The sequence below is a fragment of the Crocodylus siamensis genome, chromosome 5 (genome assembly GCF_052110815.1).
Source record: "Crocodylus siamensis isolate JL-2025a chromosome 5, ASM5211081v1, whole genome shotgun sequence".
Taxonomy (NCBI): Eukaryota; Metazoa; Chordata; order Crocodylia; family Crocodylidae; genus Crocodylus; species Crocodylus siamensis.
In genome coordinates this window covers 191,381,868-191,409,793 of record NC_143399.1, presented here as the reverse complement: position 1 = coordinate 191,409,793, position 27,926 = coordinate 191,381,868, and the positions used below count along the sequence as shown (strand labels likewise).

The window sequence follows — 27,926 nt, the reverse complement described above, 5'->3', positions numbered from 1 at the left end:
TTTGAAATAGCAGCACATCAGGGCACACCAAAGGTTCATTTTATACAGTATACAGTCTCCAAAAATATTTAATAACCAATGCTTCTGAAGAAGGCACAAACCCTCTGTAAAATTCCATTTATTATGCACTACTATCGTTTTAGGGGAAGTTCCTCAATTTTACCCTGTAACCACAGTTGCAAATTTGAATTATTAATACCCATCCCCAAAATGGTATTGATACGGTGTTATCTAAATGCGTTGCCTCAGTAAGGCACTCTGAAGGCATGCCATAGATGATATGTATTTCACAAAGCAAACTTGTATGGGCAGTCATTAACAACCTCAACAGAGGCACAGTTTTGCCAGTACCATGCTGCAACACAAACAGGCAGTGGGGAGAAGTGGTTGCAGTATGCAAGTCCGAGCTCAGTGGTGGGCAATTATTTTGGGCAGAGGGCTGCTTACTGAGTTTTGGGAAGCCATTGGGGGCCGCATGACGGGCAGCCCAGAGCAGATAGATACTAATTTTCTAAATTTTTTAGGGGTCCCTGCGGGCCAGATAGAATGGCCTGGCAGGCCGCATCCAGCCCCTGGGCTGCATTTTGCCCTCCCCTGTCTTAGCTGGATCACCTCAGACCTGAGCTATGTTATTCCAGCCCACTGCTGGAAAACACTGCCAACTCTCTCTATGAGCTCCTGAAATGGAGAAAGTTGCCTGGGTGGCACATAAGGAGCCTGCCAGCGAAATGGAGGGTTATAAAAAGTCTGTAGCGCGTGCAATGAGCTTGGCTTCTAGAAGCAATTATGTGTGAGAAACTCGTGTCTAGACACACACACATGTACTTCCATGTTGTTTTAATACTTTGCTTTTTAATGCAATTGAATGACCCCTTTCCTTTTCCTTATGGTATCAGGAAGTTCAAATAGCAGCAGCAAACAGACCTGCCCTATGCAATTTAATATTATATGTGGCTCTGGCGACAATGCCAATAATTAAGTTTTCTAATGCTTTCCATTATCAGATCCCTTTCCACTTGCTTAGAACTTTGCAAAGCTGTAATTATTCAGGCTGAAAATTTTCCATGCAGGGTGTCTGATTCAGACTGAATTCTCTGAAAAGTTTCTGCAGAAACAATTCAAGAATGAAATCAAAGAAGAATACCTTGTTCTACCTATATTAAACATTTCTTACGTTTCCTCAAGAAGCTCTATCACCTGCATATTTTTAAAAGAAACCAAAAATTTGGCAGGGAGATCACTTTTATATCAGTGATGTGCCTTGGACAGTGCTTCTGAAAATTCACTTAAATTCCACCATGTTTTAGCCTTAGAGATTGCACCCAGATGTGCAAGGACATGCATTTGCAGTGGCACAAATTGCATGCCCCTGCATGTGCACTTTATTGCAAGACAAACTGTCCTGCAATGGGCATACTGCCCTTGCCCAGCTCCTCCTGGCTCTTCAGCCAGGTACAGCTGGAGGCTTTGATCAGCACCTGTGCTGGCCCCACCAATCTTACCTGATGGTGTGCTGGAACAACAGGGGCACAAGTCAGGCAGCATGGAGGCATGGCTGGCACCAAGAGCATTGCTCTGGACAACCCGGCCTCCATTTGTACTGGTACACGCTTGTTTTGTGTGCTTTGTGCCACTCTGGTTTCTGGGGGGGTTCTGGGGAAATCCCAGTAACAAATTTTGCTGCCACTTTAACATTCACTGTGTGCAGTTTGTGGCACCACAAAGAGGTCTGTGGTGCTACAGACCACATGCTGCTGCTCATCTTGACGCAACCTAAAAATCTCACTTTATACATAATCAGTAGCCTGCCTAGAGATTGTAAGCAAAATTCTCTTTAGATTTTGCCTGCCTGAAGATGCCTGCTCCATCCTCTCTCAGCTCCTACATACTAACCAGACTACATATGTGCTGTCTTTATGATCCTTCAGAGGCTGCAGAGCTAATTAGAACAGTAGAATTTTCTATGCAATTGCTCTGCTGATCTGTGAGGGGCTGCCATGGCACAAGGCACAAAAACTGAGACTAGGAAGCCTTTGCATATGACTGCACTGCAGTGAAAGTGTGACTAGTTTGCATAGATATACCCTAGCTAGCTTTATGTTTGCTAGCTCAAATACTGGGAGCAGCATAACTGTAGTACCACAGTGGCTACTTTTTAGTATTTGAAAAAGAACAGTGTTGCCTTCCAAAGCTCACACCTCTCTGAACCAGGTAGTCTCTAACCAGTTGGTTTCATCTGACATAGGCCTCTCTGGATCAAAATAGGCACAGCACTCATTTATACATGCTGCTCTTCCAAGTTCCCTTGCTGCTGCTCAACAGGGGATGGGTTCTGCAGAGAATACAGAACGATTCTGTAGTTAAAAACTGTATTGTAATGAATATACACCCAGGAACCAAATTCAGGTTGCAGGGCTAGTTTTAAATTTGGCAGGTCCTAATTTTGGAGTCCCTTTTATAACCTTCGCATTCTTTTAACATAGGAAGATTTTACTGCTCCCCTAATTTTTTTCATACCAAAAAGACATGAGACCAGTTTCTGGCCTGGCATAAATTCCACAGAGGATGGAGCGCACAGCTTCACAGAGTGTAATGGAGCCAAACCAATTTTCTGAGCTACAATCAGGCCCAATATTTTTAATTTCCTTGTTAAAAAAGCACACCTCCCAGTTCTTTATAGATCTTATCATAAATTATTTTCTCTGACATTGAAAAGAGGCTCAACATTTCACCAGTCATCTTAATATCTCTTTTGAAAATTGTTAATTTATTAAAAAATAGATATTGAATGAACCCATCCCAAGGTCTCAGCACTCCCACAAAATTTAAAAATCACAAAGCTACGTTTAAAAAATTAGACACTTATACCGACTTCCAACTTCCACTGAATTAAAAGCCAATTAAGCCCCATTGTTAATTTTCACAAGATAATAAACAACACTATCCACCTCTATCCTATTTTCTCCCTAAAAGACCCTTACCAAAACTCCAGAAAATTATGACTTTTTTGCTCTGCATCCACTTCCCTCGCTATGTACAGGGCATAATTCAGGACAGGGCATAATTTAGTCCACATTTTCTTTCATGGTGCTCTCTAGTCTAGGTTCTTTTTCCAAAGAATGTCTATGGAATTTTTAATTTACAGCATTAGCTATCTTCTTCCACCTTGCAAACCATCTTTCTGCTACAGTTTACAGCTAGGAATTAATATATTCCTTTGACTGTTTTCATCAGCATCATATTTCAGAAGTGGTAAGTTAGGTCTGTCTCATGCTGATGCCAGGCTTTCAGGGTCACCCACAGCTGCTTCTAAGCACCTTCCAATGTTATATAAGCTTTTGCTAATTTTATTACTTCATTGGGTTGCTTTTCTTTAAAGCTGTCTCTTTTGCCCTGCTCCAGTAAAGCTGTAATTACTACATTCTCTCCTATTTCTCATAATAATAATGAGTAGTCTGAACAGTAGTTAACAAATTGAACATTTATAGATAGGAAAAAAAAAGGAAAGGAAAGAGAGGAATCTTAGCAAAAAAATATTCAAGAGAAAATATTTTTTTGGAGGTAAAAAAAAAACAAAAAACAAAAGAAGTTTGAACTACATTGCCTCCTGCTCCAGAAAAAAAAAAAAAAAAAAAAAAAAAAATCAGTTGTTCTATGGAAAACATCTGATTAAAAAAAAAAAAAAAAAAAAAAATCAACCGGCACATGAACAAAGATGATTTTCTACTTACTAGCAATGTTGATAGTACAAGGTTTTTTCTTGAAACATTAATGGGCTTGTCAGTTCACTAAACAGTACATCACCAATGTATGGGCCATAAAAGGGCAAGTCTCCTTGTGGGAGGGGAGACGGAAGCCCCCCAAAGAGGCTCGGACCCCCAACCAACGCACCCTGGCACTTACCTTAGGAGCCAGGATGAGCAGCAGCCGGGAGGAAATGCAAGCACAGGCTCAGCAGTTCCACAGCTGCCTGAGCCTGCACATCCACAAAGGCTGGGGGCATGGCTTCCGAGCAGCGCAGGCTGCTCAAAAGGCGGCTGGGGAAACAGCTGAGGGTGGGCTGGGAAGCCGGGAGTGGAACGCTGGCTGCAGAGCCAGCGGGCTCCAACACTAGCTGCCTCAGCAAGGAGCCGGACACCTACCAGAGGACCCCAACCAGGGAGAAAGAAGGCAACCTTAAGGACTGGCAGGGGCAAGGGAGCCCCATGGAGGGGCAACTACTATGTGGGACGCTGCCAGGGAGCCACAAGGCTCCAATCTGGGGCACTGTGGCTGGGGACACCTCCTCCAGCTTACTTGCATCCACAGACAGCCCCGCAGCAGGCAGAGCACAGGGGATCACAAGTACCCAGAAGGAGGAAGGAGGGGACGCCAACCAGAAGGGCCAAGGCGACTGGACCACAGGTCAGCTGGGCCCTAAGGAGGTGACACCAAGGGAACGGGTAGAGGCTGGGCACAAGACAATTGTCTGTACCCACACCTACTAGGAGGAAAGAGGATGCACAAGTATCCCCAGAGGATCAAGGGCCCTGAGAAAGGGAATCTTGGGAGCCCCGCCAGCATGAGCTGAATGTTCAGTTTAAGTTATAGTTGGCCCCGGACGCGGCAGGTTTAGTTCTCCAGAAGAGGGGAAGCTGAACTGGAGACAAGGGGCAGACCCCCAAAGATCAATGGCCAGGAAGGCCCGTCCTTTCCAAGGCAGGCAGCATGGGAGACCTCCGGGGAGCTGGACATGGTTTGGAGCCCCACGAGGACACCCTAGGGATGAGACCCCCTGCCTTCCCTCAAGTCGATAACAGGGAACTGCCTCCCCAACAACAACAAAGACATGGCAGACAAGAAGAGATAGCACCCGGACCACCTAGGCGGAACCAAGACTGGGTCTCACCCTGATGTCGCTAGGAGGCAAGGTACCCACAAAGAGGGTGCCAAGACCTACCAGCAACACTCCTACTAAAATATAGGATCATAAAGTGCCAGTGATGCCCTCATTAAGCAGATTACAAATTTGCTTGAATCTCAAAAAAGAGCACTCCTATTGGGATTCTACAGAGAACAGTTCTAGGCCCGACACTTCAATTTTTTAGCAATAATCTACACATAAAACTGGCAGGTGGCACAAAAATTCTGGGTGCAAAGTAGTAAACGATGGGCAGCCTCACAGAGCACCCTAAATCACTATGTGGGCTTGTTCAAACAAATCGGTACCACTAGGGCCAGGAAAAACATGGCCCATATTTCCGGAATGTGTCTTGGAAAGCAGCAACTAAAGAGGATTTAAGGCTCAGAATGAACAAACAGATGAACACAAGTTGCCCCTGGAAAACCTGTGGCAAAGGGCTAATGTGAGCCATGGATGTACAAACAGGGGAGTAACAGGTAAGATTTGGGAGGTGATTTCATTTCTGTATATGGCTCTGGTAAAACCAAATGCAGAATACTTGCATGGAGTTCTTGTGTCCACTTTTAACGGCCTTGTTGAAAAAAGTTGGAGGGGATGCAGCCAAGAGCCACAAAAATGATTCAGGGGCTTGAGGAAATCAATCTGTTGAGCTCACGAAAAAGCATATTGAGAGAGAATTTCATTTTAGCTCCTGTGAACCTTTCACAGGAAGAAAGCAGTAGGTACTAAAGGGATTTTAACCTACTAGAGAAAGGCACACCAAAAAAAACAGAATGGAGGCTGGAGCCAGACCTATTTAATATAGATATAAAGCAAAAAAAAACCAGTGAAAGCAATTAACTATTGGAACAGACTACCAGAGAAACAGTGGATAACTCCAGCTCTTAATGTCTTCAAAAAAAGAGTGGATACCTTTCTGAAATACACATTTTAGACAAACCAATTTACAGGAATCCATACTTGGGTTACTACATAAAATTCTATGAAGTATTTTTTGTAAAAGGTCAGAGCTGACTATTTAATGAACTCTTCTGGCTTTAAAACCATGTCACAGAGAACAAGACACTAAAGCTTCCAAGCTTGGCAAGCATGGTAAAGACCGTATTCTCAGAGATTCATTAAGTCCCACAACAGTCTAGGCAGATTCTGCATACGTACATCCAAACTCTCTTACCTGACTGTTTGTTTATTTAAGCCATTATTCTCTTCCAATGTTATTTCTTTAAAATGGGTAATAAATCTGAAACCAGAAATGAAACTATTGAACAAAAGAAATGTAAACAATTAGTCTACCTCAAGATATAGTCAGTCATAACAACTTGAAGCCAACTGTTCATTTGTTAGCATCTTATGTCTCTTTTACATTCTCTTTTATGGGCTTTGAACAGGCGCTTTTAATAAAGTTGTAACTTTTTAAAAAGTCATATTGCAAAATATTTTTCTAAAACTTTGCTTTGTCACATACAAGGTGAGTTTCCTCAAAGCTGCCACAGATCAGGTAAAAGGCAGATGAAAGTTAAATAAAAAAGCTATTTCAAATAGCATTTAAAATTTAAAAAAAGAGAGAAAGAGACACAAACATCAAGCCTGGAAGTATTAAAAGCACGTTTTGGAATCCTCTGTGATGACAGTTTAAAGAAAGCAGCTTTTATGTGCTACTGAGCCCAGCTCTGCAATGTCTTTTAAATGCAATTGTTTACCTAGAAAATACAAGCAAGGGCCAGAATCTGGACTACAAGAGGCACCTTTTGATTGCACACACTGAACTGAATCCTTAACTAATAAATTGTTCCACACCTTTGTCTGAAACAAGAAAGGCAAAGGTCTGCATTTTCTCACAAGAATGCACAAGCCTCCGCAAAAGTAATACAATTTTCTACATCTAAGTCTTAGTATTTGTTGACTTAAAGAGTTTGTATGAGTGACAATGCACATCACTGGTTTGTTACTTCTGTCATCTCTGCTACTGAGTGTACCTTGACTCAGATCAAAGTTGAAAGCTTCTAAAAAGATACACAAACTACAATGTGACAAATAGCGTGCTTTGTTTGACACAGCAAACAAGAAATTACTTTCATCAACCCAGGAAAAGAATCCTATGTTTTCAGTGCTAATTCTGAAGTCTGCAGTGATAGAACTAGAGCTTGACTTCATCCCCAAGGAATGAGCACCTTTCAAAAATAAGAGGTAGGAACCAAAGTAGTACATTATATGCTTGCAATTGTACAAATTCAGAAACTATTCTCCTCCCATATAGGTTTGTAAGAGTTAAGCTTTTACTTAATGAAATTTCTCACAAATAGAAAATACCTATCTTTCAAGCAAATATTCGTTTACTACCACTACTTTATGTTTTTAAGCATATGCTTAATTTAGATGCACTCAACACTTGTACCTCAGATACATTCAACACCAGGCACTGTAGCAGCTTGTGCAGTTAAAATATCCTCATTATCAGTACAGTATAACAATTTATAAAAAGATGATAGTTTATTCTCACAGTCTCCATATAAAGTATCTTACCTTTATGCAGTGTTTCTGGAAATGTAAAGGCTATATATGTAAAGTATATAAAATCCTATGCATATCACTGGAGCACAGAAATAATTTGGTCAGTGGAAGAGCCTATTAATTAAAATGCAGAGACATCCACTGACTTTCAGTGGGCTTTGGACCTAAAAACATCCCTAAGTAATATATCACTAGGCTGGAGCATAAGTTATAAAATTATAAGAAATACACAGATAGTTGCAGAGAATAAACAAAAAGCATAGGTAATGAAAAGTAAATATTTTATCCATAGAACAGATTAACCATTTTCAACCGGAACTTCTGTGAAGAGAGAACAACCTGTGGCTTCTTGTAGTTATAGATTCTTCAATCCCATCTTTTCCCTTAAAAACCTTCCAGTGGGCACATAGGCTCTAAGGACATAAACCAGTTTAAGTAATCAGAAACTAGTTTAAACCTGTAATAGAACAGAAGCTCAGTGTACATAAATCAGTTTCAAAATGGCTGAAACCAGTTTAAGAAAAGCCTGGTTAAATGTAGTGTAAGACTTAACTGATTTGGGTCAAACCAGCAGCTCTCAGCAACAGCAGCATGTAGAGGCCGCAGTGGGGCCTGTATGGCACTGACTGCAGGGCCTGGGGCAGTCACCCCAATTCACTTCCTCACTCCCCTAGGGACGGCCCTGCCCAGACCCCTTCCTGGTTAAAGTTAAATAACAGTCCCCCAGCATCCCAGCATGCTTTCCAGCCCTGGGCTAAGCTGTGCTATCTGCTCCATCAGAGAAAGTTTTTTGTTGTTTTTTTGTTGTGGGGTGGGAAGGGAGAGGGACTGCCCCCCTCCCCAGGCAAACCCCTGCTGGGGTCTGGAGCCAGGGAAGAGGGTTAAACACCCCTTTTCCCACTCACACTTACTGCTGGCTGCCACTGTGGACTACAAATCCCAGGAAGAAGAAGTGATGAGCAACCCTGCAGAGTCCTAATGTTGTGACTCTGGACTGAAAGTCCAAGAGACAACAGAGGCAGAGGAAGAGGAAGCAAACACACAACCCATGCTGGCTATGTTCCAGAGAGCCATGCTCTAGTGCGCCCCCCAGTTTCTGGCCTAAGTCACTGCAGCCATGTGGCTGCATTTCCTGAATCAAAAACAAATGTGTGTCAAATTATTTCTCAGTTTAATCTCTGCAGCTTCGACCAACCTGCAAAGACTGAATCGATTCAGTCTGAGACTTTCTCACTGTCTGTACATAGCCAGGAAGCTTTGCTCCACAGAAAGATGTTGCCCAAACTCTACCCATTAGTTAAATCCTGCCTCTGAATGGCAGAATTCCCCAGTGTCATCTCCAACCCACATCCTGATTTGGTTTAGGACATTAATTTGACTGACCCTTAAGTGAGTTACTTCTTTTATGTTCTTCCCATGACCTAATTGTCCTGTAATATGTAAAATATCATGATAAAAATACCACTTAAAGCAGGGGTTGTCAACCAGGGGCACACATACCCCTTGGAAAGGGGCTAGGGGGTACAGGCAGCAGGGACAGAGCGCCACCACCCACCCAGACATGGTGGAGTGTGGGGGAGGGAGATACCCCCCCAATTTAAAGCATAACATTTAAAATACCATGATAAAATATCAAGACCTCCAGGCATGTAGGGGCTATTTCTAACCTGGTCAATCAGCATCCACACAGCAGGGTTTGGTTTTATTAAGAAATGAATGATAATACAATGTAATTCAAACTTGGTGGCTTACCTCACACTTTACATCTGCTCTTCCTACAAAGCCACTCTCATGTCCTTTTAGCCACATGTGGCAACAAGCTACCTGCTTCTGCAAGTTAGTAGAGCCCACTCATGTTGCATTTCTATAAGAGAAAATACATGGATTAAACTCTATGCATGTTTATTTAATGTTGCAGGATTGGTCCTGTAATCTTTTTGCCAAAGGCTTAACACCTGCTAATACAGTAGATTGTTTTAGGCAAATATTGTCAACCTGTTACACAAGTTATTTTCTTCGTAGCCTAGTTTATTTTAAAAAAATTCTGCAAAACTCATCCATTCTACATGTACTTATGAGTTCGGCAATTTGAAAAACATAACATTAACATTGTAAAGAAAGTTGCAGCACCACAAGGATAAAAACCAGGTAGCACTGCCAACTTGGTCACTTCAAAATAGGCCTCAGATTCATTATGTTAATGCGTTTAAACTGTTTAAAGTAACCTTTTGAATTGCTAATAGATCTTACTAAAAGGTGCCAGTTAATAAGAAAAAGCAATTAAGAAGTTAATTTCAGTGTTAATTTCTTCTTATTAGCCAGGTCTAATACAGACATTTCAGCTTAGAAGCCTTATGAAACTTGAACTAGTGTTAATTGTTAAAAAACCTAACTGATACATGACACTGATCTTTTAGGCATAGCAACCTTGAACCAAAGGGATTATTCTAACAGAAAGCCTCATTAATCCTGTATGTGGAAAAGACCAATTTAGTGAAGTACAACAAAAATGGAAGGGAATGCAAACATTTTCCTTAAAAGAGTCTTATCAACTTTTAGGAGAATCAAGTGACAGCTGCTGAGAAAAATACTCATTACTACAACAAAAAGAAAGTGTAATGCCATAACTAGAGGACATGAGAGTACCTGGCCAAATTTGTACCTGACAAAAATATAATGAAACCAATAATATTTACACCAGACTAAGACTTTGCCCAATATCATTTTACTAATACCAATTTGTATCAGTGGCTTGTGTACTGCATTAGTACTGTCTAACACATAATTCTGTAAACATTTACATTTAAGATCTTTAAGAATAGAAATGTTTCCTTTTAAACTGAGATTTCTTAAGCAATACTAACAGCATAATTTTATAGTTCCTTTTCTAGCAAAGGAAATATTACCACTAATTTCTTGCTGTATGCTTTTTATTTTTATTGAACTATAGCTTTGTATTTCCTTAAACCTGCAGGGCACTCTTACATAGTGCTATTTTTTTCTTGTGATTACTCAGCTAACTTATAGTTTAACAAAATGGGTGTTTTGCAGTTTCCCCCTTATCTCTGGGGCTAAATATTGTAGCTGTGTTAAAAGGCAACTGCTTTAGTAATGTTTCTCTTTTTATTATTCCCTAGGATGAGATGGAGCTTTAATGTTTTTAAAATATATATGAGTACCAGTTTGCAAGCATTTTGCCCTCTATTACTTAAGTTCTGTAATTTAAATAGATACTTGGATCTACTAAAAAGATAGCCCCGAATGGTTTGACCACCCAGCTACTTGCTTACGCAAAGAGGACATTTCAAACCAATTTATCCTCTATTTTATGGCAAATTTATCTTTACAAAAAGGAGGAAAAATTAAACATATCCATTTGTCTTATGACTCATTTTGTTTTGTAAACAACATGGCTAAGTACAGAGGTTCAAGAAGCCTAAGGCAAAATCAATTCAATCTTCACAGGTTTTTCTAACCTGTAGATTGAACCAATAAGAAACATGTTCAGCGTTCATGTGGTCAAAACAGGCAGAAGCCAGTTATTAATTGTCACCACTTCCCTTGAATCAAAATCCTGACCCATGGCGAGCTCTGAGGGCTGGATGCCATGGCTATGCAGTCGACATCTGGCCCACAAGCTAGGGGTTGAGCATCCCTGACCTAGAGGATCAGTGGTTCCTTCTGGCCCCATTATCTGTGAATTCTTGCCTGCTATAAGTCATGTTTTGAAACCCATCTGGCATATAGCTTTAGTTCTAGTTTTGTTTTGAAAGAAAAATGTTTCTCTCTCACTTTGAGAACTCAAAAGCTACATAAATGTTGGCCCCAACTTCCTGTACATGCAAAGAAAATCACCACGAACCAGGAGCACATCCAGGCCAGATGAACCTTCCAAGGAAACATTTCTTTTCCCTTCTTTCAGGAAGGCAGCCTTACCTGACAAGGCACCTGTGCCATATCCACATAAGTGCACATGTGTGCCACGTGGCACTGCAGACCCGTCTGCAGCACTACACATCCCACATACAAGCGTTCCCTGTGCTGCTGGCACAGGGTTTTTTTCACCCTGGGATCTCCCACACTCATTCCACGCCAAAAAAAAGTGGGGCTGCGCGTGTGGTAGCAGTGAACACCACCCAAAATCAGAGGTTGGCCACCTGGAGCCCTTTTCAGGCTGCCAGCTGCAGAAGCACCTGATTGCAGCTCCCCAAGGCCCCCAGGCAAGGCTGCCCGAGCCACCACAGCTGCTGACCCCAGCCTCCCCTACCCACCTGGGGTTACCTGCCCTGGCCCGGGACATTGCCAGGGGACAAGAAGCAGTCACACAAGGTGCACGACTGCTTCTCATCCCCAGGAACCAAACGTCCAGACTCGTGTGGACAGGGCCTGCACAGCAGAACATCCTGAACCACTAAATCATAAGGCAAGAGCCAGAGGAGCTAGTGGGACTGGAGCTGGCAGGGAGCAGCAGAGGGGACTTGGGCAAAGTAAGCCCCACACACAGACAGAGGCTGCCAAGAAATAAAGCAACGAACAGAAAGAGATCGAGGGGAAAACTCTGTAGCTGCATAAATGGGGTAAAAAAGGATGCCGGGGACCCAGCAAAGCACCAAAACCCGCCGCCCCCACCCCTGCATCCAACGTGGAGCAGCGGTCACGTGCACAGCCGCCAGCTCCTAATGCACCATCCCCTCCCACTTCCGGGCACCGCCCCCGAGCCTCTTCTCACTCCGCCTCCCCCCTGACTCCGGGCGGCAGCGCTTGGGAGTTGCTAAGCAACGCGGCGCGGGCCGCTGTTAAAGAGACAGTGGTAAAACGACGCTGCCGGTGGGGTGACGCTGGACAGCCCCGCAGCGGGTGGGTGCGGGAGAGTAGCGCGCGTCACGGCGGGGCGGAGGGAGCAGCCAGGCCGGGTGCGAGAGGAGCGGTGGACTGAGGGGCGAGGGCGACCGTACCATTGTGGGGGGGGAGGATGACTTATTATGGAGGGGGAGGCGGTACCATTATTGGACGGGGGGGTACCATTGTGGGGGTGTAAGGGAAAAGGAGTGGGAGACATTGCCATTATTTTGGGGTGGGGCAGGGAAGGAGACGGTGCCATCATGGGGTGACCAGACCATTACAGGGAGGATGGGAGGGAGGGAGACTGTACCATTCTCGGGGGGGGGAGAGGGCCATGAGAGGCTGAACATACCATTATGAGGGAGATAGGGGGGTGAGGGGAGAGGAGGCAGTACCATTATGGGGGAGGGTGACTGTACCATTATGAGGGAAGTGCATGGAGCATGACCCTAGCATTATGAGGGGTGGGGGGGTACCTGAGGGGTGACAGCAAGGGTCACATGGTGGAGGGCACTCTCTCCTCTCCCAGCTGCCCCCGCTGGCTTGTCCCGTCACACCAAGTCTTTCTGGTGGGTTTAGGCCCCAAATTCTGAACTGCTGGTTCAGATGCCACCCAGAAACCTCCCAGCACTTGGCCACTGTGGAGCTACAATCGCCAAGTGCCTCAACGGGGCCAGGCACTGCCACCGCCTGGTGCCGAGATGACAGAGCTATGGGTGAAGCCTTCATGGGCTACATTGCATCGGTACCCACATGCTGCCCTGGCTGGGGCGGGTGCAGGAGAGCAACCCGAGCCCTGCCCACAGGCTGGGCCGTGAGGACAGAGGCAGGCACCGTCTCATTGGAGGAGGGGAACTGAACCACGGGTCGCTTTTCCCCGTTTCCAACCCCAGGCCACTTCCAAATGGCCTTGCACGAGCCTCAGACAGCTGTAGCCTAGTTCCTAAGCAACAGTGGGGTTGCTCTTGCTGCACTCGATGGATACAGACACTTGAACCATCGAACAGTGGAGCTGTTGGGTTTCTGTTCCACACATGATTCTGGTGCTTCAGATTTATTTCTTCCTCACTATCTAAAAACAAAGACAAAAATACACATGACAAATTGGAGTAATAGATCCAGCACGATAACCAAGTCATTCTCAACTTGCTTGGTCTCCACTGTTTATTATCCCCACTCCTCTTCAGTGTGCACCTCCCTTTTGTATGTTTGTCTGCGTTCTACGTCTCTTCCCCTTGACTTGCCATAGGCAAGACAACAGAATTGAGTGAGTCGTTAGGGAAGCTGGTACCACGCCAATATCATGTGGGGTCAGTCCTGGGGCTGGTTTTGTTCAATATCTTTGTTAGGACCTGGAAGATGGGATGGAGTGCATAGACAAGTAGATATCAAATCAGGAGAAGGCACCAGCACAGATTGAATGATTTTCAACACAGCAGGGAATACTAAGAGAGCCCCAAATTCTTCAGGGCAGAACCTCTCTTTTACCTGTGACTAGTTAATGGTGTTTTGGTCCTAAGTGAAGGGTGTCTCTTAATTGTTAAAAGTAATACAAATAATGTCAGAAGGATGCACACCTTGCTGGGGTTATTTGAGTCCAGCAGTCTTTTTCCTGCCCAGAGCAGGGGGCCTGGACCCAATGATCTCACAAGGTGTCTTCCAGCCCTAAACTGTGAATCTGTGTTGTGGGAAGGAAGTGCAGCTACATTCATTCGTATTCAGAAGTGGCCCATATACACAGATCACTGACATTAGGGTGGCATAGTTAGCTGCTTTCAGGGAGCCTATTGCATCTTGTGTTACCATCTTTTCCTTATGTCTAGGCAAAGGTGATTCACCTTTATAACATTCCATTAGATTGTTAGTCAGAGTCTTTCTGTTCCTCAGAACTATTATTCTAACTCTTATTTATTGTTTTTATTGTTACAGGAATTTTATTAATGTTATTGGTTGTCCACATCAATGGAGCATTATCATTCTGTTTTAACGACAAGTAGTTCATCAACTATTCCAGTTAAGAATGCTAAAAATAGTTATAAGGTAAACATATTTTAAAATAAGCTAAACGAAGTAGGTGTTATTACCAAAAAATTGAAAGTAATGTAGGCAGACCCATATAATATATACTTGTTTATGTTCGGTACTCTGAAAGGGAAGATTAGCCTCAGGATTGTTTTTAATTATACTAAAGCAAAATATGTTTAGACATGTCAAAGTTTTATAGTTCATAATGAGTTTATTGCATATAATAATTATGGGTTCAGTAATTAAAAGTTAAAACTTACTGCCTTTTTATTTAATATAAATGATAAATCAAAGAATTCTTTTTATAAGTTAAGGTTAGGATGTATCAGAAACATCAATCTTAAGTTTAATTTCATAGTAATTGTGTATTAGACTTCAAAAATGGGAGTTGTAGGCATATAAAAACTTTGTCAAGTTAAAAAATATCCTTGGCTCAGAGCTGAATTTCTTTCTTAATATATTATGTACATGTATAAAAATAATTTATATTAATAATTATGGAACTTTTTAGGGCAGATCTTCCAAACAAAAGACTTTAGCAGTTACTGCAGTTGCATTACAAGATCATATTTTACATAATCTTCAACTCCAAGATCTTTCATTAGGGGACCCTTTTAAGTCAAAGTCAAGGAATAAAAAGAACATTTATGAACCTGTGAACAAAGAGATGGTCAGAGCTGTTGTAGATACTGGACTAAGAAAAAAGAACATTCACTATGCAAAAAGGGAAGATCCAGAAAAGGAATATGTCCTTGATCCTAATCCTCCACAACTAACATTAGGTAATGATGTTTTTACTTGTTACTTAAAACTGATTAAATATAGTAGCTAGGTATTCTTTTCAATAGTATATTCTAATATTAAAATAGTTGTGTTATGCAATAGAAAGCTTATAACTAAACAGGCCATTAGGCAAGTTAAATAATAGAATTTCTATCAAAAGATTTAATCCTTTTGTTCATGTCTGTCATACAAGTTAGCTTATTTTTATCTGGAGTACTGTGTCCAGATTTGGGCCCCCCACAACAGAAAGGATGTAGACAAATTGGAGAGAGTCCAGTGAAGGGCAACAAAAATGGTTAGGAGGCTGGGGCACGTGACTTCTGAGGAGAGGCTGAGGGATCTGGGCTTATTTAGTCTGCAGAAGAGAAGACTGAGAGGGGATATAATAGCAGCCTTCAAGTACCTGAAGTGGGGTTTCAAAGAGGATGGAGCTGGACTATTCTCAGTGGTGGCAGATGACAGAATGAGGAGCAATTTGCAGCAAGGGAAGTTTAAGCTAGATATTAGGAAGAACTTTCTCACTAGGAGGGTAGTAAAACACTGGGACAGGTCAACCAGAGAGGTGGCAGAATCTCCATCCTTGGAGGCTTTTAAGACCTAGGTAGACAAAGCTTTGGCTGGGATGATTTCGTTGGGGATGGTCCTGCTATGAACAGGGGGTCGAACTAGATGTCCTCTTGAGGTCCCTTCCAGCCCTAATTTTCTATGATTCTACTGTGACTGGGGAGGAGGAAAGAAAAAAGAAACTGTTGCGTCTCAGTGAAGAATTTCATTCTACAAGCAGGAACTTTTTAGCGCTGTGTTTTTAATATTTTTTTTACCCAAATAATTTTATTGTTTGTACAGCATTTCATTTTCAAACGCAATACCAGATGAAGAACATGTACAGCTATTGTTTTACCTTTTATTTGGTAAAAAGTAGTTACTAGTTGGAACATAAGATTTATGCTATTACTGACATTTGCCCACCTTTGCTTGAAGTTAAAAAAGGGTGTTTTGTTTAACTATGATCCTGGGGCAAAACCCAGGCAAGAATTAACACCTGTAGTTAAACACCTACTTCAAATTCAGAAGCAAACATGCAACAAGATAAAAGTCACAGATGTGAGAGCTTGGAAACATGCCTGGTAAGCAAACTAACTTTTAAAATATTTATTCTAATAAAATTATTTGGTGTTAATAGACAATATTGCTGTCAAAAAAGAAACCACTGAGGGTATATCAGCAGACTGGCAATTATGATGTCCATTCCAACCCACTGGTCTCAGAGTTTCTACAGTATTTTTATCATGAACCCACTGTTTTATTTCTCTCTTCTTGCCAATCTTGTGACTAGATATTATTTAAAAAGAAACAATCCATCTTCAGAAAAATGTTAAATATTAAATTAATTGAAACTCAGACTATTATTGTGATTATTATTTTTTTCTGGAAATGCAGTAAAGTTTAAAGGAAGATAATGTTGCCCTTGGAATAGATACCGCGATACAGATCCTTATCCTAATGAGCTTAGAATTCAGGGCCCAGCTTCTGCAAAGAGAACAGATCAAAATCAACATAAAGGAAGGTCTGCCTTTTTGGAACCAGCTGCAGAACTGAGGTTTAATTGAAAACAAAAATAATAAATAACTAAAACAGATGAGAGCAAAAGGGATTGGGGGCCAAAGGGGATGATGGTATATGTTCCCATGGTTGTGATTCCAAATCAAACTAAAAGTTTTTATTTATTTGGTTTTTATATTTGCTTGTATCACTGACTGGCATCAAAGCAAAAATGTTTTTTGAAAAGGAATTTGAAGGAACATAATCAAATTTGAATGACAGGAGCCAATAAAAAGAGAACCAGGGCTAAAACAAATATAAATAACAAGCAATTAAATGTGGTCAAAGTTAGATTGTATTTTCTAGCAATTAAAATAATTTTTCCGCACTCCAATTCATATTAGCACTAACCAAAGGGTCCAGTGTGGATTTTTGTGTTAAAGGATAGAAAAATTGCAGATGACTAATTTTTTTCCTTTTATTTAATAGTGAAGAATAGATTTCTTGAAACTTTAAACTAATTTAAAGTCATCTGTAGTAAACTTTTATGCAATAATAAACTATTTAAATGTATGCCATAATTTTCCCATCTGTTTCAATGACTGTTCCAGACAATATTTCATTTTAAAAACAATTGTGTTTGCAAACCTCATAGTGAAGACAGCTTTGAAAATGTGAATTGATGCAGTATTCTCTTCCTGAGTCAGTAGACAATGAAACAGTAGCTCAGACATCTGTACATGAATTCTTCTCAATTCAAACACAAAACCTGAAAGCTAATGATGATTATTTAAGTGTCAACACTTAAAATTGTTTCACAACTGATTTTTTTTGGCAAAAACATCTAGCTAATGTGAAATAGCTAAATCTGCTAAACATATTTGTCATGCAAACTTGAAAATTATTGAATCCTAACTGCAACAACTTCCACATCTTGGGCCTTGACAGATAGACTGTTGCCCCTCTTGTTACAAAGATCATTCTTGTGGCTAGTTGTTTGAACCATACTGCTATTCTTTGTATTTCCAGCTATGAGTTCTTCCTATCTGGTACGTTGTACATAACCTCTGAAAGCTTTGCGAGCCATCTGTGGCTGCTTCTTGCCCAGCTTATCACCTTTTTGGATGTTGAAAAATTGTACTTGCCACCATTCGGCCAGTAGATCCAGAGTTCATCACCCGTTTGTGAAAATTTCAAAGAGACATTTTGTAGTTAATTTCCTTGTCATCCTGAATGTATAGGAGGAGCTTTGCCTAAACACAAAGCCATCTTCACTGTCCATCTCAAAATTCTTTTCTCCTGTGGTACATACCTCCTCTTCCCCCCCAAAACAAAAACAAAACACAACACATGGTTATGCAGCTGATACGTTGCAATCAAAGCTTTTCACTTGTTGATCAGTTTTTTCGCATTGTTACCGTGTGGTCTCTATGTTATTGAAAACTATAAGAATCTCAGGTCTGAGAGTGTCTTATGATTTATGTATACGAGTCATACTAGTCAATTGCTAGTATACTATTTCTACTAGTCAATTGCTTTCATTTATGCTGTAATTTTTACTATATAGTTTATCAAATTTTTTACGTATAGTTAATTATTTTAGATACAGAATGATCTATACAGTGTTTTTTTTTTTACAAGATAAGGGAGGCAAACAAACAAAGTATTCCTTTCCAGAAGGAATGCATTACAATCCAGCTATTTAAGTGACTTTGTTTCCCTTGATGAGCTGTAAGCAAAATTTATTCCCAGATCTTATCTATTGACCCATGGAAGGTCTTGCAAGACCCCTCCTGTACCTCTCAAAGCCTACATTATACATAATACCAGTGAGGACACTGGAGAGAAATGCATTTTACTATATAATAAAACTGATGAAGAATACATTTTTACATAAATGAGGAATATATTTTCTATTACTAAATATGATACTCTAATTGCACATACTTTTTGTTTGCCTCTAGTCCTGGGGATCCTGGCTGCAGTTCTAACTCTCTGCCTTTAAACACCCAGAGCTATGAGCTCCAGAATGTACAGTGGGACTGGATTCGCATGTGGGTATCAGAGCTGCCTGGGGATAGGGCTGGGAATCCTGAGCCTGTAAAACAAATCATATATGCTGCATTAGGAACGGTACACACCCGTGACAGGAATCTGCAGCATTGGTTAAAGTTTTCTTTTGACATCTATTTCAAGTTTGTAATGTAACATGTAAAATGGTCTTAGTCTTTGTAGAGACTTAGCTTGACACCTTGACCAAGAAGCTGAAGTTTGTATATGATAGGAAAAAAAATTGACTATATGTTATTCTTTAATCATAAGAAGAAAATGACAATTAACTGTATGCATTAGGCTTTTTAAGTGTACTCACAAATTCCTACCATGTACAGAACAATAGTGTTTTGCAGTAAAACCAGGCCTTATGAAAAAAAGTTTTCAAGTAACTCTATAACTGAGCAGATATGACACCCAGATACAACTTTTGAAGACTTCATTAAGGTCAATGAACCTCTTCCCTCTCACTGAGATGGATAGAAGGCTCTGGGTGAGTCACTCCCTTAATAATTAAAATGAAGTTGATAGGCCCTTATATTCAAGAGTTTATTTCTAGAGGTCAGCCTCTGAAAAAAACACCATCTTTTGGATGAGAAATAATTCACACAGGTTATTTCAATTGGTATTATAAAGAGAGCTCTTCTTCAGATATCATCTGTTAGTAAATTCAGGATGACAGGCTTGCCATGTTTTTCCATTTGCCATTTTCTAAAGTGAATTGCTGCACATTTCATCAGGCTCCACAGACAAAGCCATCTATCCATTATGTTTTAGTTGTTATGCAGTGTGTATAAAAGATAAGAGCTAGGAGGTTTCTTGGTTAGATATTTACCAACAGATTATTTTAGACAGGGCCACTGAAAGGCCTGTCTTAAAGAAAACTGTGCTGTGAGAAAACATCTCCAAAAAACTTGACAGCTTTGTTGACTAATTCCAGTGCTCTTGGCAAATAACCTTAATCTCTCTGCCTGATAATTTTAGGAATTATGCTACTGTGAATAATAATTGTCCAATAACTCAAGCTATTACCTATAACATGATTCCATAATTCATGTTCTAGACCTGCAGTCACATATTTAGTGGAACATTTGAAGATTTTCCAAACTTGCTTTTGATGATTATACAGGGAAACCATGTAAGGCAGTATTAGTTGACAGTGAGTATTAGCTGGACTTAGGGAGCTCACTGGAACCAGGGCATTGGTCAGAACCATATCAGCTTTCTAAAGTTAAAAGTAGCTCATCCAATCTTATCGCTAAAAGGACAACTCTCTTCTGTAGTGAGGTCAGGCTGTGTTCCCAGAAACAACAGGTCCTATATTTTGTATTCTAAAGTCATCTAATTGATACAAAGGTCTCAGCAGAATATGTCAAAGCTATATATATTTCAGCCAAATCCATGAGCACCCAGAGGAACTAGCTTATACAAGTATGGATCAGGCAAAGAAAATGGAGTATCTATTGGAAATACCTCCGTTACCTCTCAGAGGTCCTAGATCAACCTAAGGCTAGCATCTCTAAAACACAAGATTTCCAAGGACTGTCAAAACAAAAAGTATACCTTCAAAGCAATGCATTCTGAAGCTAGAGTAATAGAATTCCTATGTGACCAAAAGCATCTTGTAGTTCTTCCATCCCTCTGTCTCTTCTAGGCAAGCTGTCCCAGAGAGCAGTGGGAAGAACCTGTTACATGTGTCTAACAAACCTATTACTTGATGGAAGTGCAGATGGTGGGATCCCAATTCTGGTGCTGTGTCAGAATCTCTCTTTCTCCAGGGCCAATTAAGACTGATAAGTTTGGATGCACATGTCTGATTGGAGGGTTTTTGGCAGAGACACAGAGGAACAAGAGCAAGGTTGCTCAGAACAAATTACTACAGCTCTCTTAGCATCTGGGAAGCAACATACCTCTTACAGTATATTTTTACCAAGGTTTGCAGGAGAGGGAGAAAGGAAAATCAGTCACTGGTACAGCTGGGAATAAATACACAAAATATGACATTTCCAGCTTTTTGTTCTTTAGGAATTAAAGAATAATTTACATGTTAGCTTCTCAGAGATTCAAACTTTATCACTGCATAACCTCCTAGTCTCCAGACATGAAATAAAACGAGAATTTCCATTCTCAAATGATAAGGGTTAACACTGCAGCCAAGATCATCAGCCCTTTCATGATGGACCATTGCACTCCCTGAAAGCTTAATAGGCTTGAAGTATTAACAAGCACATCTTTTAAGTACTTTAGGGAGACTTGTCTCTTTCTTTCATTTGCCTTGCTGTTAAAATAATTTTGCCTGCAGGAGTTGGAGTCAGTAGCTCTCCATATGGAAGAATACTGCCTGTTCTGTCCAGATAGTTCCTTAGATCTCATTTCACTCACAAATCACACTACTTCATTAGTTAACACTCAAGAAGTAGTACTAATATTTCTGTCCTAATCTCCTGTACATGACAATTATGGATAATCCAGTAGATAAGGTATTAGCTTGGTGCTGGAAGACCTGTGTTCAGTTCTCTATCTGCAACTGTCTTCTTGTATAACTTTATACAAGTCTCTCGATTGCTCAATTTGATTTCTAGAATAAGAGGAAAATTGTATTTCCACAAAGTCTGCTAAGGTATAGCAGACTATCCTGTGAAACTATAGGGGCCATGCAAGTATTTAAGATAGGAAGAAGTAAAACACTGACTCACCTGAACTGCTTACTGAGAGGCTGGTCCATTCCTCTGTCCACAACCTTTGCTAAATTGTCAAAAGAGGGTGTCAGTGGTTTTCAGCCTTTTTAGACACAAGGCACCCCTCATTAGACTCAAGGCACCCCTCATAAAATGCCCAGTTCTTAGTTTTAACTTTTTGTGACTACAGAAAAATAATAAAGCAATTCTTCAGTTGCAAAGAACTCAGCAAAACCACAAACGCTCAGAATTCTCTGGATTTATCTTGTACACCATTTTTGCACATCTATCAGTGCTAACCTTGGGTGGCACCCCATGGCAACTTTGAAAGACTTTCAAGGCACTCCAGGGTGGCAGAGCACCCTGGTTGTAAATTACTGGGCTAAGTGCTTTTGGTCCACATAGCACTGGAGGCCAGAAGCCAGTGGAGCATATAAGCAGCTGGTCAGCAACTTCTGCTCAACATAACTATACCGGTCTCTGGCATCTCTTACTTTTTCTTACAGTTAGAGCATCCCACCACAATATCTTATTTTACTGTAGAAACAGAGAATGCAGGCATTAGTTTTTCCCTCACCAGTGTACTGAATATTCACACTCAGACCTTTCCTTAGTTAAACTGAACCTCCTATTCTTCATGTTATGTACCAATATCTATTTTACAAACTGAGCCAAGGGTGGATTTAGGATTAGATTAACAGTTGGGGAAGCTCTGGAATGTACTGGAGTCCATTGTTTAATTATTTAGATGATTGTGTTGCTTTGTCTGTCATATTTGATGATTCTGACTACAGGTGTACAGCTGAAGGGGTATGTTTTCCTGAAACAATAGCCATTGACCAGACACTAGTTATACCACCCATTTCTATTGTTTGGCTGTGATATTAGATCAGACTGAATCTATCCAGTTTGATTACCTTTTCCAAAAGCATAATAAAGATGCAAAGGGTGAGTTATCAAGAGTGACCCAACATCTTTTATTGATGCATTTATCAACTTAGACATCTAAATTGACAGTTGTTTTTTATAGGTGGCATAGGAAAAGAAACATGAATACCATCTAATAGCATCCTGTAGATTAAGAGAATATTTTTTCCATCTAAATAATCTTTTTCTATGTTGTGGTTTGCCCAGTCACCTGAGCAATGACTGACTGGAGATCAGATCCAGAATGCAAAATTGTAATACCCATGCCCAGCAGCGGGGAGGCTCACAGCCAAACATGGAGCAGCGGCAGCCACTGCATGCAAGCTTCCCCTGCCCCCCACATCCAGCCGGGCAGGCGGTGCTTGCGCAGCAGCGTGGGATGGTACATGGCAGCACTCCATCCCTGCCCGCCCGTGCATACCTCCTAGGACCTTCCATAGCCCTGGTTGACAACCGCTGATCTAGTATACTCATCATATTTCCCCGTTGTGCAGAAATGCTTTCTTTACATGACCCTCACATCTTGCAGAAACCCTAAGAGAGCAAGATCACCTCCAGTCACTGCCATCACTTATGCTCCATCACAGTCCTTAACAGTACCTGCAGTGGCACACCTAGACAAATCTAGCTCAGTTATCTTGCTTTGAGCTTCTAAGGCTAATAATCCTAAGCGTGGAATACATATCATATCAGTCCTAATTAAATACCAAGATTTAGCAGATATGTTCAACAACAAATAACCCCTTCCCTCAAAAGACAAAAAATACACCGCATTCCCAGACCACCAAAAATATCAGCCCTGTGATTGTCCAGTCAGGGGTGCCAAGATTCCATTTGAACATATCTGCCCAATGTTAGCACCTCAACCAAGGCCCTTCAACTTTACTAACAGCACAATGGGCAGTAATCTATTTCTTCTCATTTGTTCCTTGCTCTTCTGTAATTCATTTGTAACTCAGAACATAGTTTGACTGCTGCCTATAACCAACCTGAAACTGCCAGATCCAGAACGGCATTCTTTACTGCAATGTGGCATTCTTTTTTTGCTTAGAAATATCTGAATTTCATGACTTCTGTCATACTCACCATTCAGCCATTTCAAGACACAAGTTTGTTTCCTGAAACTTCTGAAGCCACACATGTAGTCTTTCTCTGTTCCATACAGTAGATCCTGTGGTATGTATGTTTAAGCAAAGATCCACCAGACCAAGCTGTTTGGAGTCACTTATCCTTGCCAGGTCCAATTCAAAACATGGTACAGTAATCGATTTTCTATCATTTGCCATCCAGCATTATTTCTGATTCAGGTTTTCAATTTGCAAATCTCATGCAAGCTTTTTCAATCTCATTAAATATGTACCTTTTGTCATTCTTCGCGTATTACTCACAAACCAATGGCCAAACAGAGCAAATCAACTAAATCTTGGAATAGCACTTCTGCTTCTTTTAAATTACCTTCAAGACCACTGGGCATCCCTTCTGCTTGTGGTGGAGTTAGCCTATGACAATTCTAACCATACATCCACAAACTATATCCTTTCCATGACAATCATATCTATCCAGTTTCAGCATTCTCTGCCCAGTACCTGCTCCATCTCACAGCCATAGACTTTGTTCATTACCTCAAATACATCCACAAAGAACTGAAAACCTATCTCAAAAGCAGTCAAACCTTGTAGAAACATTATACTGACCAACATCTTAAAATGTATAGTCTTGTCATTGGTGTTGAACTATCAGCATAAAACCTTTCCTTCCTCTGGCCCTCTGCAAAGCTTGATCACCTGGCCTTTGGACTATTTGACATTATCAGATTCAAACTGTGCCTGCCATAATTCAAGAAGATCCATCTGTTTCCCTTATCACTGTTAAACCAGCTTTCTATTTGATACACTTTTCTGTCCATGTCCTTTAACAGCATCTGATGTGATGAAGTGAACTCAGGCTCGCAAAAGCTTATGCTATGCACCTCTGATTTAGTCTATATAAGGTGCAAATCTACCCCAACTTCTCACTGTTAAACCATGCCATGCCAACCAATTTCCAGGTCATCCAGTGGTCCTATTACCATTGGTTATAAATTAGAGCCACAAATGATTTGTGGTACATGAAACCCTGGATTCAAAGGTGGCCTGGGGTAAGCTGACATTTGCCTTGAAGATTGGGACAGCTGTAGCCCAATTCCAAGACTTGGTTTGTAATGTGAATTTACCCAAACTTGTAGGTAACTGCCATTGAACTCACCCAACACTCCTGCCCAAGCTGCCAGGAATTTGCTCCTTCAAGCAGGAGTTATATGATGACTAGACCCATTGCTGACTCAAAAGCCAGCAATTTCTCATACCACTTCTGAATTTATAAAAAGGCAACAAGTACCATGACCATAATTACAAGCCATAGAAAATACAAATGCCTTCAACAAACAGCATTTGTATTCAGTAATGTGCTCTTTCCTCTCTAACTTGGTACTAACTCCAACTACTAATTTGCTGTGTGACTTTTGGCAAGTTGGGCCTGCTTCTTACAGGTACATGCAGGTTTAAAACGAGCATCCATAGGATATTACCTAGAAAAACATGTAACTGTGTTTTGCTGTGTCTACTTTCATTTAAGATGCAGATATAAATAACTACTCAAAATTGACTTCACTGTGACAGATCAAGGTCTACATTGCCAAAGATTATAAAGTAAAAGGGTGAAGTCTACACCAGGAGTCCCAAGTTTCTACCAGGACAGGGGGTGCAAGGGTAATATGTCTAAGTCCAACTACAGTCAACGAACATTACAAGTTGGCTTTTCATTTGACACAAAGTGTGGTTTGTCTAATCCACTGTGACAGCCAAGTAGAAATGTAAATGAAGGAAAATAATTAGGCACTTACTGAGCACGGTCTTTCTATTCTTATCTGATTAAAGATTGAGTTTGTATCTTCTTTTTACATATGCTCTCTGCTAATCACCTTACAGAAGGAGTGCTGGACATGTCACTCAAGTAAGAAAAACGAAGCTTACCTGTTAAATTCTTTTACTATAAATGGCATGCCATGCAGTCTGACCATCTGCTTTTTAACAGGTCTCAAATACATATATTTGCTTAAAAGGAAGGTTTTTATATTCTGATTCTTGAGCACACGCTTTGTTAAAAAGAGACAGTGTGTCTCAGTATCTGTGAAACAAAATCTTTATTAGGATTTCCAGTTTTCAAATTTTCCTACAGAGCAAGAACTACTTTTTGGCCAGGTCTAGATTAGAACATTCACTAAAAGATTATTGAGTAGATAAATTAAGAAAAAAAGACAATTAATAGATTACATAAAATTTTTCTTCTGCTTTTTCTGGAATTTCTTTAAATATGCATTAATTTGATTTCAGAACAAGCCAAAGAAGATTGTTAATTGATATTTAAAAGAAAAATGTCTTCATTGCTTTTCTGTAGCATTAAGAAAATGGGCTGACTCTTCAGCTGCATCTTTCTGCTTCCCTAGTTCTGATACTGGCTAAGGGCCAAAGTAGAGGTAACACCAGTTTTATATGGGCTTCAGGTTTTCCTTTATGTTAGGGACAGAAACCTTAGCTAGCCATGTAAGCGTGTTTAAATTTCAAAGGTGAGCCTCCTTTTTACCCCATAAGTCTTTCTTTAACTGTGATATTCTTCCTCAACTGCAAAATATTTGCATAGAAAATAAACTCAAATGAATATTTGTCTTAAGGATTGTGTTAGTATAATACTGTACATTATATAGGATATACTATTTATTTTAATAATCCCAAAATATCTTAGTAATTATTAATACATATCAGATAAATCTGTATTATCTACATGTAAACATTAACATTAAAAAGCATTTGTACTTGAGCTGTGTACATTGAACAGGACCTAGTTCTGAGAAAAGCTGAACGTTTTATGGAAGGCAGAGCTGCTACCGGTTTTAATGGGTGCTAAGGATTTTTAAGCTGTGGCATGATCAGGTTTGTAGGATAGATTGCAGTATATGCTTGGTTATGTATTTATATACAGGGTTTTTTTTAAAATAGGTACATAGCAGTGAGGTTCATGGGAAGAAAAATTTCATCATATATGTCTGTTTTATTCATTAATTACTTTTCATGTCTGCAGCTCAGAAATTGGGTTTAGTTGAGCCTCCTTCCATGCCGCTAACAACAGAAGAGTGGGAGAAAGTAAAGCAAAGATCCATAAACCAGGGGGATTCTGTGCAACCGTGTGCAATATGCAGGGAAGAATTTGCACTTCAGCTACAGGTACTTGTATAAACATTTGTTGTGTATTCTACAGTCAACATCCTTTAAAACAGAATTTTCCAATTTATTTCTATACTAAAAACATTAATTGGAAGAAGATGTTTCCATGATTCTATGAAGAAAGAAAAAGTGGGAGTTCCCAGCTTGAGATACCATTCAAGTATCCAAATACTTGGCCAGTCTGAAGCAGTTTGGAGAATGCTTAAAAAGACATTATTTGCTGCTGAAGATACAATTCAAGGGGAAAAAATAACCAACCTCTATATCTACTCCCACAAAACTTACAGAGACTTCCCTTGCAACTTTTGGCTAGCCTGATCTCCACATGGCTTTGACTTTAAGCTTGCTTCTTTAGAATTAATATTGTTCAAGAGTTCATGATTTTGCATATTTAAAAAAAAAAGGTTTTCATCTTATACTTGGCGTGGATACAGGCCCAGTAGGAGTAGGTCATTTACTTGGGTCATCTAAGGGAATGTTTGTATCATACCTTGATGGTTTTACACATCAAATTGGTGCAGTGAAAGCATAATTGCACTCTGTGTTTTATTCATGTTCTCTATGTATCACTTTGAAAGTGTTTTAGAAACAAAAGGAACAAGTAACTGACTCAAGGGGGATGCTGTTCATAGAGAAGGTCAGGGTAATTAGGAAGAGAACTATTATCTAAGTTGTTTGCAACTCTCTTTCATACAGCATCTTACAGAGTTTATAGGATTTTTTACATCTTTTCCCCATTCGTATTTTTATTGTTGACCTAAGGGTGCAGCTTGAGGTATCTAAAAGTTTTAGAAACAGTGTAGAATTGCAAAGACAAGTGGGATAGTCCTGGCATAAGAGAACTATGCCAACTTAAACAGTCTGGCTACCCAAAAGGTCTAAGCCTTGACAAGAGAGCAAAAGACAGCACTCATTAAGGAGGTTACTTCAGATTTGGCACAAAAAAGGAAATGCCTCTGGAATTCTTTTTGTCCTACATGTTTCCTTGGCTTTCCTCCCTCCAGGGGAAAAAAAAAGCCACTGTATCTGAAAGCTTGTCCTTCAGCTGGCTGTTAGCCATTAATCCTTTTGTGTTTGCCACCTCAATAGTACATGCTACTTGTTCTCATTTCATTAGTTCCCCAGTTTTTCCTTCTAACAAACAATTTTTTCTTTTTTTTTTCCTCTCTTTCTTTTTTGTATAAGGCCATGTTTTGTCAGAACAGAGATCACTACCATTTGGTGGGAATTTGGGTCAGATAAAGGTGAAGTTTTCACAAAATATATATTTGTGAATGCTGTGTGTGATATATATTATTTCTTGAAATTTAACTGATTTGAGGGGTGGGAAAAAGAAAAAAATTAGCAACTTTTATTTTAAAAGCTTTTTTTTGCTTTTCTCTTTGTCCCATCATCACATTTATT

General features: G+C 40.3%; 1 protein-coding gene across 1 annotated transcript in view; it reads left to right on the top strand.

The window, feature by feature from the left end:
* The first annotated feature begins 12,134 nt into the window (after window positions 1-12,134).
* Window positions 12,135-27,926, top strand: part of RNF32 (ring finger protein 32) — a 41,349-nt gene continuing 25,557 nt past the window's right edge. Inside the window, exons 1-4 of the mRNA XM_090047639.1 lie at window positions 12,135-12,271; window positions 14,186-14,296; window positions 14,793-15,063; window positions 26,380-26,522. Coding sequence (XP_089903765.1) covers window positions 14,219-14,296; window positions 14,793-15,063; window positions 26,380-26,522 — 492 coding nt within the window. The 5' untranslated portion in view covers window positions 12,135-12,271; window positions 14,186-14,218. The remainder of the gene's footprint in view (window positions 12,272-14,185; window positions 14,297-14,792; window positions 15,064-26,379; window positions 26,523-27,926) is intronic.